This window comes from Vipera ursinii (assembly GCF_947247035.1).
Source record: "Vipera ursinii genome assembly, chromosome: 2".
Taxonomy (NCBI): domain Eukaryota; kingdom Metazoa; phylum Chordata; class Lepidosauria; order Squamata; family Viperidae; genus Vipera; species Vipera ursinii.
Genome location: NC_139513.1, coordinates 83,248,003 through 83,261,042, shown reverse-complemented (window position 1 = coordinate 83,261,042; position 13,040 = coordinate 83,248,003). Strand labels below are relative to the sequence as shown.

Here is a 13,040-nt window from a genome sequence, read left to right as displayed (position 1 = left end):
AATCCTACATGTGGATACTCAAGACCAAAAGAAATTAAGGGCAGGAAAACTATTTCTGTTTCAATTACTGTGGAATTTCATTAGATACCTACCTCTTGTCTACCTGCAAGAATGAAATGCTTGTGGTAAGCAAGGAAATGTTGAACAACATATCTGTGTTTACCATCTCTACTGAATGACACACTAACATAATACATGTTGTTACTGTTATGCATTCATTGCAAGTATACTTCTCGCATAAGCTCAATTTCCTGTTCTCCTATTGCCTCTCTGATAAGATAACAAAGTAGAGAATTGTTTCATAATATTTTACTAAATCTGATTAACAAAAGAAGAAATACACAAACACAGAGACATACTTGATTGCATTGAAAGTTAAATAGAGAAAGAAAAAGCCTGAAACATTCTGTGATGAAACAGCTCCAAAGAGTTTGCTTCAAATATCTCAAAATTCCTCTTTCTTATTCTTTGACAACAAAAGACCAAATCAAATATTGACTGACAATATATGTTAATAGTCCATTACGGCACATAAAGTACATTTTTCCAGATGCTGTACTTATACCATTATCAGGGAATGTTGAATGTGATCAAAATAAGGTTAAAGCTAATAATTTGGACTGTACTTTTTCTATATTTTTCATAAAGTTACACAATAGCATAATAGGCATGTAGGTATTTAATTTCTTATTGTGAGTAACCAACTATAGATATTCCCTTAAAAATCAATACAACTAGATTTCTCCTGATAGGTATCTATATCCCATCCTAAATTTAGGATTGCCTTGACTTAATTACTCAATTTTCAAATTCAGTATCAATATTCATTGGTGACTTTTATGCTATGCTTTGATGGAAATTAATGTCGTAGTTTTTTCTCCCTGTTATAATTTTCTCCTCCTTAGGGTGGACCTCGTGGAAATCTAAAGATAATGGAGTTTAGTTTTTACTCTCAATGAAATTTGATTTCTGGTTATTTAATGGATTATGCCGGATGGTTTAAGAGCAACCTTTGATTTAGTACTATGTAGCAAATTCTGGAAGAAAATAATCAGAACGGCAATTTAAAACTATCCTGACCTCAAAGCGTGCCAAAATTTGATGTATTCTTGCCTTGAGTCTTATTTATATATTAATATCAGAGTTGGGATATTCCTTGAGCCAGAATTCTGTTCACCATCTCTTGCCCATTGTCCAACCGCTGTTCTCCTGTATGTCATTTTATCCCCAACGTTGATTTAGCAGTTGTTCTTAATCCCATAATGGATCATCTCATGGATTAAAGCAGCAACCCCCAACCTTTTGGGCACCAGGGACCGATTCCACGGACAAGAGGGGGCATGGTTTCATGTGCTGCTTGCATCCCATGGATGTGGCTTCTCTTGTTTGCATAGACCAGTTTCTGGCACAGTGCTTCCCAGTATCGGTCCATGGGCCAGGATTGGGGACCCCTGGATTAAAGGGTCAACAATATAACTAGCTCAATGTTTTCCATATCTTACTATGTGCTGTATGCTTCTGTACATTGTAACTGTCCCTCAACAAACAAGAATCCTGATACTTGCAAAATTTCAATGGGATCACATTATAACTTTCACTTGAGCCAGTGGAGGAACTGAATTCTGGAATTCCTTGTTCTAGCCAGAAACAGAAATCAAATTGGCCGTTGCTAAATTTGAAAGTGAAATCCATCTTTCTCAACATGTAATGGTAATTAATGCATGGTAGGATCTCACAGGTGCTTATTCAAAGAAAGTTATTTTAATGGCATATAAAGTTGCTTGAAAGTACATAAAGGAATGTCAATAGAAAGAGTTCATAAATAAACATCAGAGTTAAATTATCTTAACTTTCTCTTACTCTAAATATTCAATAAACTCTAAACCATTTGTTTACCTCTTTCATTTTTCTTTCCTAACTAAGAAATAACTTTTATACCAAGATCAGCAAAAGGATAGAGGCATATCAAAAAACCATATATTTAAGCATATCAAAATTATTACCAAACTAGTGGAATTAGTCTGATTTATTCACATTTATACGATAACAAAGTTATGCAATGGAAAAATAAAAGATTTTTGGAATCACTGCTTTATTTATAAAACCAGTGAATTGTCTATATATAGGAGAATCTTATATTCTACCTCTTGTAAAAGCTTAAAAAGCTTTTGATAGCTTAAGTAAGAGTTTCTACAGCCCAGTTAAAAGAAAAGGGAGAACACTGCATTCCTGATATGACCTACAGTCATAAATTTAACAAAGGAAACCACAGAATTTGTTATCACTTAATTTAGTAGTAGAATAAAACATTCGTTCAAAATATTAAAATTTGGGGAGATCCAAAGTAAATCCAGGTCTGCTTCAGAAACCAATTAGAAACCTTATTTTTCTGTATCCAAAATAACTAATTTTATCCAAACCAGTTGCATCAGTTAAGAATCTAATATTGACTGTGAACAATTTCTGCCTCAGCTGAATTTTTGGAACCTGTACTCTATGGGTATTCAACTCTTAGCCATATTCATCTACAATTGAAATAGCCAGTTTTAGGAAGGATGTGTTGTTATTCTCATTAAAACTAGAGGTAGGAATCTATTTGAAAAGTTTCAGTTATTTACGTTTAAGTATTTTTTTTCCTATTGAAAGAGTCTACATGGAAGTTGATCTTTCTTGAACTGTCTCTGAAACCTCTTCATATTACTTTTAGGTGCCAGCTCTTCTGCATAAGCCATTTCATACACCTTGGCATTTCATTTAGAAACAGAGTTATTGCTAGATTATACTTTTTCATGAATCGGTGTGCAGTAGTAAACACTGAAGAAATTTTCCATTATTGTGGTCATTAAAAATTGGAGATACTGCTTTTCTCAAGTGGTGTCTTTGTTGCATAGCCAATATCTGTTTCTGCTTTTATAGGATCAAAATCATTCTGCTGGTGTTCCTCGCATTCCCGTTTCTGTTCCTGGCACTGGTGTAAATGCACAGCCTCCTAACGTTTCCATGGCAGGTAACCATGGTAATGCAGCTTATCTCAACAGTCAGCAGCAAGCAGCTGTTATGAAGCAGCACCAGATGCTACTGGATCATAAGCAGCAACAAAAGCAGTTGTTAATAGAACAACACAAACAGTTTCTAATGGGACAGAGGCAACTTCTTGCTGAACAGGTAAAACATATTGCTGTGACAAAGATTGTGCCAATGTAGTGGAATATTCAGTACTTGATTATATTAATTAATCTGGTTGCATATTATGTTTGCCACAAGAGAGTAGTCTAGTACTGCTTATTGCAAATTCTGTAGGATTCCCACCCGCTTCTCAAACACATGCCCTTAATTTAAAAAGAATTAGGAAGACTTGCAGTCAGACATCCAAGGGGACAGTTGCTCACTGTTGTGAGCTGCCTTGAAAATTGGTCTAAAGAGAAGGGCAGGATAATGGCTACATGATCCCTGTTTCCAGAATTTAGGGGAGAGTATGGGTCCTTATATAACAAGAACTGCACTTTTCTGCTGAAAAAAAGAGGTGTTCAGAAACATTAGAAGAAACTTTAGGAGTGAATAGTTCAAAAATAGCCCAATTAGGACAACCCTAATAAGGGACAGGAAGGGAAATGATGGAGAAGGGAACAAAATGGAACAGCTCACCACTGCCATCTCGCCTCTGCCAATTCACTGCCGCCAAGTCGTTACAGGACAAATCAACACAGCCAATTTGCCATGGGGACAACTCATCATGGGCAGCTGGAGGGAGAGCCAGTTGGGCAAGCAAGCACAGAGTCGCTGCAGCAGCCAGTAGCTTCCCGCCGGATGCAGAGCTGAGCGAGCAAGCGGGTGGGTGGAGCGGTGGCCAGGGCTTCTCCCCATTTTCACACACCCCTGCTGCCACTGCACAAGCTCCTGACCATTCAGAATTTGGATGGTTTGGCGGCAGCAGCATTTGGGCCATTAGCTGTGCCCCATTTTCACACACCCTGCTGCTGCAACCAAACTCCAAATGGCCCAGAGGTCGATGCAGTGGCAACAGCAGTGTGGGGAGGCAGGTGAAAATAGGAAGCCCCAGTCACCACTGCTCTGCTCGCCCACCAGCCCGGCTCTCCCTCCAGTGGGAAGCCCCCGGCTGCAGCTTTGCTCTCTGCCAACCTACTTGTTCTGCCTGCCCACCCACCTTTTCTTCTGGCTGCCCACAGTGCATTTTCCCTGTGGCGAATTGGCTGTGTTGAGTTGTCCTGAGACAACTTGGTGCCTGGCCACACCAAGTTGCCTTAGACCAGAAGTGAACTGTTCACTTGCTAGAATGCTGAATAAGATTTTTGCAGATGCATTTATTGCAAAAACTGCTTGTTCTTCTTGATTTTTCAGCTGGACAAGGAGAATCATAAAATAAAGCAGACTAATTAGAGTGATAGTTGTTGAGAAAGATGGCCAGTATCTAATTGTAATCCCCATCATCATATATCATTGCATTTAGAAACAGCAAATACAAAATAATAGGCTATGTCAGACATGTCAAACTCGTGACGTCACGTGATGTCGTGCGACGTATCGGAGCTTTTTCCCCATTGCCGGCAATGGGGTGCGTGCAGTTTTGTCGTGACGCGTCTGGCCTGTGGGCCGGCAGTTTGACACCCCTGGGCTATGTAGACTGTTCACAATGCCAAATATAGTAAAACACAGTATTAACGCTTCTATTAAGTAGTTCTGGCGTTCTGGTAGGAAACCAGAGATTAATAAGTCTTATTTGAACATTGAGTTGAAAAAGAACGCTGGAAGAAGGCAGGTACAAACTACTAAGAGAACTGCATGCGGGTAGTCATTCCAATGAAGCTTGACCCAAGGAATGTTTATATTTCTTCATCTTAATTATATTGTCACATAAAGTTTTTTTTCTCAGAACATTTTTTGATCTTTTTTGTTTTGCGTGTTTTAAACAGCACACATTACATTTTGCATATGAAGTATATTTTATTTTCTAAAATTAGCGTTATATTACAATCAAAGCAGTGATTAGTTGGTACTCCAATAAAACTTTACATCTGATGCATTGTGTGGAAAAACATTCTTCTGATAATCTGGATTTCCATTTTAGGAGAAACAAAGGCATCATCAGGAGCAACAACTCCAAAGACATTTGACACGACCACCTCCTCAGTACCAAGATCAAACACAAAACACATATCAACAGCAAGTTGGCCAGTTTCCAGGTAAAGGGGGATGTGGGGTTGAAATATGAAGGACTGGGATGGACGTGACTTATATTTAAAATGCTTTTTTATATTAAAAATGTCATCATACTATTTATTAAATATTAAATTCATGTGCCATTACAATGTGTGATTCCTAATGATTGACAATAGCTACAAAATAGACAGTTAAAATATACACAATGAAATGCTAATTAATTGTTCAAGTTAATAAAATCAGATAACAGCTCTGACAATATGACATTCACCCCAAAGCCCTCCAAGATAATTAGATTTTAACTACCGGTAGCTTCCAAAAAGCTGTTCCCAAATTTGTCAGTCTTTTATCAAAGGGAAGAGATATCTATTGTTCCCACACGCACACACTTCCTGCACAATGTCAGCATTCTCCTGAGAGAGATGTTTTGGATGAATCAAGGAGATACATTTGAAGGCAGCCCCATATCATGTGCTTTGTACTCCTATAACTAAGCGGTGTTGAGGGCAGTCACTGTAAGAAGAATTTTGCGTTCCAGTTCAGGCCTTAATGGGGACATTAATGGAAATTGAAGAAAAGAACTTTCGGTCATGACTTTTTTTAGCAGGTACTACTCACCCAGGAAGATCACCCAAACATGGCCTTGCTCTGCCAGGGCGGTTCTCCATTAGAGGTGGCAGAGAACCATGGTGAACAAATAGTAATTTCACCTTCTTTGGGTGGAATTTAAGCTTGTTTTCTTTTATCCAGTCTTAACAGCCCATGAGGATCTCCCCAGGCCCCCAGGAACAGTAAATTATGAGCATATTGCTGGTACTTTACACCAAGTGACCAGATGACCTGTCTTAACATTATGTAAATTTAAACAGAGAAGTGGAGAGAATCAAATTCTATACCATCCCACACAGGAGTAGTCACTAGATCATTTTCTCCTCTCCCACAATCACCAAATGGAAGTGAAAGTTCTTACTCAGGAAGGATTAGAATCACTCCGAAACAGAACTTTGCATGCAATCCAAAAGGATCCCATGGTCAGTGGGATGGCCTACACCTGCCCAGGTTCCAGCAAAGATTACCCATCACAGTGACAAAGGCCACTCAGGAATCAGTCCAGATCTAAACCCTGACTTAACTTTTGAAGCAGTTCCGTTGGGATGTTTTTGATCACACACACACCCCTATAGCCCAGATTTGGCACCGAGCAACTACTACTAAGGAATTTCAAACCTTGTAAGACATTATGACAAGTGCCTCAATTTGAATGGCAATTATATCGAAAAGTAATGTAATGTTGTAGTTTTCTAATGTGTGTAATAAAGTTCTGTATCTGCAAGTGTCTGTCATTGATAACCAAACGGAGGTTTATTTTTGAATTGCCCTCGCATTATCTTTCTCTGTGGCCTTGTTGAGTAATTGTAAACAAATATGCACTAACAGGAAATTTGTGTCATATTCCCCATTTTGTCTGCTAACCTCTCTGTTTCCTAGTTCTGAACTAAGTATTAGATTCATAATTAAATACATAAACTTGTAATAGAAAAAGTTTTCCTGATCTCAGTGCTGCTTCATTCTTCGTTATTACCAAAATGCCTTTGCCAGTGTCCCAGCAAACATTGTCCAATACAGCATGTTCTCACTTATTGATGATAATTGGAACCGTGAATTCTGTTGCTAAGTGATGCAATCATAAAACATGACATCATATGACCACTATGAGTTACAGTGGCAGTTTTGGCAATCTCAATTGCCATCATTAAGCAAATCTCACATGATCACACCATCCCTTGGTCAATGATTGTCATTTGCAACCTATCAACTTCCCCTTTGATTTGCTTGTTGCATGACCACAGAATGCTGCAATATCACAATTGGTTGCTGAGCACCAAAATAGCAAACATATGACCAAGGAGATGCTGCAGTGATCACAAATCAAGGACCAGTCATAGGTTGAACACAATCATTGCTTTGAATGGTTGCTCAACAAGTCATTCAACAAGGACTCTGTAATATTGTTTTGCATATTTAATCATTAAATATATCCCTACTTTCTCACAGAAGTGTGTTTGTGTGTGTGTGTCTGTGTGTGTCTCTCTCTGTGTGTATATATATATTTCATAGCTAGAGTATCCATAGGTTGTACAAGCTGGAAGTGATTTGCAGAATTGCTTTATAACTCTATAATTCCTATTCCCCTGTGCTATGTGGATCCTTTTCCATAGAATTGGAACTCTTCTGAATAGTTGGGAAGCAATTTTATATTACTTTATAGATGAAATATAAATGCATGAAAATGAGTAGTAAATTATTCCTGCTTCCTAGTGTGGCTTATATGTTGCAATCCCCACTCTTTTGGTCGGTTCACAATTTATAGGTTCTGGTTTTCAGCTAGTAGAGTAATAGTGGTGGCATAGGCTATCTTCCATGTACTCTATCAGTAGCTGTAATCTTGCTTATCTTAATAACTAAGAGCTGGTTAATACAGATGTTTTTTCACCATGAACACATCTTTTAAACAGCTTTTGGAATTCTCATTGCAACAACTGCTACAATTATGAAAAGCATTGGAGCGATATGCATGTATGGTTCAGTTTGCAGAGATGCTTTCCTACATACATATGTACTTAAGGATGGCTAATAGCGACTTGACTCACGTGTAAATATGCAATGTAAATTAATCTTCTATCTGAAATGGATTTATTTTTATTTATTTTATTTTATTAGATTTATATACCGCCCCTCTCCAAGGACTCGGGGCAGTGCGATTTAAACAGAAATCAACATTGTTAAATAGTTATATCTTTGTACAATATATCCCAGATTAATCAGTTGCATTTAAAACAGTAAATCTTACGAAAAGTCATGTTTTTTGAGATGTGTATGACACATAAAGCATGCCATTATGATAGAAGGTAAGAGATGCTCAGTAAAGCTGCCTTTGTTTAATTTTTTACTTCTTCCCTTAGCCTCCAGAGTCAGGGGCCATTCAGAAGGCTGGCAGGAAGGAGAAAATAGACCAGACGTTTTCAGGATCTAAGCCAACAAACCCTAAATCTAGCTAGAAATTACTATATTGCATGTTACATGTATAAAATGTTTCATCAAATACTCTGAGAATGCTTGGATTGGTTTTTAAAATCACTAATGTTGGTAATCTTGTATTATATTACAGGCTCATCTCCATCAATGACAGGGGTAAATAATTTAGGCCAGTCCAACTCCAGCAGTCCACGAATGTTTTCTCAGAATCAGAACATGATTCAGATTGGAACAGGGCACAGTTCTGTCTCATCAAGCAGCAATCAGCAAGATCGAGCAGTTAATCAATATACTGGTCTGCAGAATATTCAGCGAGGCAATTTATACAGCATGACATCTGGTATGACCCAAATGGTCCAGCAACATGCAAATCCAACTGCCAATGGTCAGCCGCAGATGCAAAGACAACCCAGTTTGGCTCAGGGCACTGGTCTCCCTGCTGGATATGGACAGAACACCCTAGGAAATTCAGGCATTTCTCACCAGCACAATAAAGGGGCATTAAATGCTACACTATCCAAGCCTCAGATGGCAAGAATGCCAGCAATTGGGGCCCAGAGTTCATCCTGGCAGCATCAAGGTATAACAAATATGAACAATCAGGCTCAACGAAATAATGGTTTAGGGACGTTTACTGCCAGCTCCACGTTCCATATGCAGCAGACTCACTTAAAGTTGTCCAGTCAACAGTTTGCCCAAGGAATGCCTCAGGTAAGCCTCAACACCAGCAGGACAATGGCACCCATGAATTCGGCTGTCTCTGGACAGATACTGCAGCGGACAAACCCTCCTACTCAACAGCCAGTCCAGTCACAACAGGTCTTGCCAGGCATGAGTCAAACTGTCCCAGATCTGACTTTCAGCCAGAATCCGAATCAGCAGCTGTCCAACCGAACCAATCTGCACTGTACTCAAGGTTATCCTGTGAGGACAGCTAGTCAGGAATTGCCTTTTGCCTACAGTAACCCATCTGGGGGTAATGGCCTACAGAACTTAACTGGGGATACAGACCTCATAGACACTTTATTGAAAAACAGGACTTCAGAAGAGTGGATGAACGATTTGGACGAGTTATTAGGGAATCACTGAAATGAGATTGGGGTGTGTTGTTTTTTTCTTCCCTGAGTCATTTTTTTTCCCTATTTTTAATTACAAATTACCTTTGGACCAAATACCTGTGTCATTGAAAACTCACAGGCTCTAGTGGGAATGTATTGGGAGTTGCTTCTTTCTGGGTCTAAGAACGTGAAAAAGATGCACCAGCTTGCTAGGGAAAAACGTCATTTCTATAGTGTCTGGAACACAACATATGTAAACGGTTTGGTGCGTACCCCAAACAACCCAGCAAAAATGCAACTTTTTCCAGTGTTTGACATTTGAAGACTTAAGTGTGAACCCATGCAGTTGCAGTGCAGAAAGTAAGCCAGCAAGGGATAGGCTTCACATATTCAGTGTTAAGGCATTCTTTCCAAACAGGTAGTACCTGATAGATTTCTTGATCTTGATTTGGGCCTCTAAAATAAATAGTAAAAGTGCCACCTTGCCACCATTTTCAAGAAAAGAATGTGCATAACCCTTGTTCTTTTGTGGAGTCCTCCTTAGTTAGGGAGGGTAGTCCTCTAATCCAGGGGTCCTCAACCTTGGCAACCTTTAAGACTTCTGCACTTCCAGAATTCTGGGAGTTGAAGTCCACAATTCTTAAAGTTGCCAAGGTTGAGGACCCCTGTTCTAATCAGCATGTGCCAACTTTCTGAGCAAACCAGATATAAGAATTCACAATCACTGATAATGGGTTTACCTACTGGAGATCGTTAAATATTACAACATTTCCAGAAGCAGGTTGCTGTATATCTAAACTGGGCAACCTGGAGTTAATTGGCTTATGGCTTACTGAATTAAGCAATTTGCACTCTACTATTGGGGAGGGGGAGTTCTTTTTCTTTTTAGTTATTTTTTCATTGGAGAAACAGACTTAAAATCAAGTGTGCGCACTTTTTCCTATCTCCTTTCCTGCATTCATTAAAGTTGGATTGATCACACCTCGTTTCTCTGTTTTGATTCAGAGGGCATTAGCAGTGTTTTTGTTGCCACATGCATACTGTACAATGTAGATAGGATGATTTAGTGTTTGTCAAGCAGGTGAAGCAAGTCTTATGTGTTGGGAGTTATTGACTGAAAAATTTGCAGTTATGACACAGGAAGATGGGGCCACACTATACTTTTTTAAAAAAAATAAAAAATTGTGAGACCCTTAGGGAAAATGGTGATTGAAGCTCTTTAGAAATATAAAGACTAATCTCCAATGAAATAAATGCTGCTAATTCATCATTGTCCACGGAGATACTTTCCTGGATGTGTAAAATTATTTCTTTATATGGCAAGGAAAAGGGAAATATTTTTAATGTTACCAAAAAGAATTTCTGCTTGCCAACAAACCACCTTTTGCCTTAACCTTTAGTTATAAAGGTAATCAATTTGAAAGTTGTTTTAGATGCATAGATACCTCTCTGTTCCTACTCGGGGTTTCGTTTAGCTTTTTAATGAACAGGGCTATTTACCTCCTGTTATAAGGATTCTTAATTTAGTTGATAGCATCTGCAACTGAGAATCATAGAATTTCCTTTTATCAGAAACGTTCAGGAGAGTTTATAGAACTATTTGAATCTGGGATATTTTGGACAGGGGAACAGTGAAGAGATTAAAGAAGATGAACAATAGGAAAATATTTTACTGTATCTGCAGTGTTCCTCTCAAATGTGCACTTTGGAAAACAATCTGCTTTAACACTACTTTTAATTTAATTTTCCCATTTGTTTCATTGTATATGGTTGCCACCCATGATCAAGTTATGTATGCCATGCTAAAGAGATGTTTGTGTCTTGATGGACAATTGATGGGGGATAACGGTGAAAGCTGCATGTTAATGAGTGGTTCCACTACTGATATGTCCAAATTGAAGCAAATTGCATTGAGTGTATATTTTTAAAACATCATTTTATAAGAGTTGCTTAATTTAATAAATAAAATATAGGTGTCACTATATTGTAAGTAAATTAGATTAGAGTTAAATTTACTAATCTTTTCCATAAATCAGCAATTGAGTTAAATTTGTCAGTGAATTCAATTCAATGAAAAAGATTTGGTCCAAAATGAATGTCAGCTGGAAAATATTGTAATCTTTGTAGCTGCTTTTTTGGCCATGGAAAATTATTGGGGTCTGGGAGGAACAGATTTGAAATGGAGATAAAGTATATTTGTAATGTGTTTTGGAAATCTTGCACCAGTGTGCCTTCCTTTTGTTTGTGGAGGTACTTGGGACCTCATACTTCTCAATTGAGTTATTATTTCTTCTTTAGGTGCAGTAAAAAAAAATTACAAGTTTTATAACATTGTAGCTTAATTTATCAGATGAAATTTTGGTCAGAAGAAAATGTAACAGACACTTTGTGTTTTAAGTGCTATAGGCAGATACCTCCTGTCTATCTTTTCTTTTTAGTAACATACGCAGCACATACAACTATGGATAGGCATCCTATTGCTTTTTACATACCCTGGATTACAACTCCCATAATGCCACACACAGTTTCCCTGCTGCTGGAATGATGGGAGTTGTGATCTCTTAACATTTCAAGAATAACAAATGCCTTCTGGTTAAATAAATTGGCACGCAATAATTTTTGGATTGACTGTGCCCTTTCAAAATTTAGAAAATTTAAAAATTTTAAGCTATCTTCAACCTGATTTCAGTTGTTGTTGCTTTCAGTTGATCCAAAATTGTTCCAAATTGGAAAATGTAGCATAATGTAGAAAGGTAAAAAGTGCCGTGCAGAGTGATCATTGAACACAGAAGCTAGCTGGGGGTTAAGTGCAGGGCACGCCCCATCAGTCACTAGTAGCAGTTCATAATGGAATATCTGCACTTGTGCTTTCTATTTGCTGCAGCTTCAGAGCAATAAGACACACACACACACACACACACACACACACACACACACACACACAGACCCTTCAATTTGCCTGGACTGCTGCCTCAGTTTTATTTATAGGCTGCAGTCCCTGGGCTGATGAGGTGGTGTGAAAAAAAATCAAACCTGTCCAAGATCCCCCGCCTTCCTCACCCCTCTGTTCCCCCCCCCACAATGAAAAGGGTGCTCAGTTTTTCTATTTGACACGTTTTCTTTGTGTAAATAAATGTTTACAGTTTTATATTAAAGACTGAATAAGATTTAGATCTTCTGAGTGTATATTTTTTACTTTTTATAGATTTTAAAACTATAATTCTTTATATATATATATATATATATATGTTGGGGGTGGTTATATGTTTTACACATGTTTAAATGGTGAACAGTCCAGATTTGATGCTAACTTTTTTTTCTTTTGGTCATTGAGATGTATAAAGAGCCCATTAATCCCATTTTTTTTTTCTTTAATTACAATTATTGTGGCACACCAAAAACCTTTCACTTCTGTTATGTCATTATTAAAAAAAATAAATATTTTGCTAGTGTATTGAACACATTGTTGTGTTTTTTTAAAAATATATATATCCAGAGATGAATATAGTATATATATTATCTTTGGCTCTGGTATGGCTTCTTTACCCTTTCTTGTTCTTTCCTCTTTTTTTCCTGCCAGAAGCCAAGGCCCACTCCTTCCATTCTATTCTATTCCTTGGCTGACCTGAAACTGAAAGATACTGGAAGGTCCTATGCAGAACATTGGCTTAAGGCTTCCATTTGTCGTGCATGCGTTTCCATCTCAACATTACACCTATATTTTAAATACATTTTTATTTATTAGAGTGCTAGACAGTGATTAATGCC

At 37.9% G+C, this 13,040-nt stretch overlaps 1 protein-coding gene across 1 annotated transcript in view; it reads left to right on the top strand.

The window, feature by feature from the left end:
- Positions 1-12,726, top strand: part of MAML1 (mastermind like transcriptional coactivator 1) — a 36,487-nt gene extending 23,761 nt beyond the window's left edge. Inside the window, exons 3-5 of the mRNA XM_083354362.1 lie at positions 2,917-3,165; positions 5,087-5,201; positions 8,348-12,726. Of these exons, the coding sequence (XP_083210488.1) occupies positions 2,917-3,165; positions 5,087-5,201; positions 8,348-9,303 (1,320 nt within the window). The 3' untranslated portion in view covers positions 9,304-12,726. The remainder of the gene's footprint in view (positions 1-2,916; positions 3,166-5,086; positions 5,202-8,347) is intronic.
- The last annotated feature ends 314 nt before the right edge of the window (positions 12,727-13,040 follow it).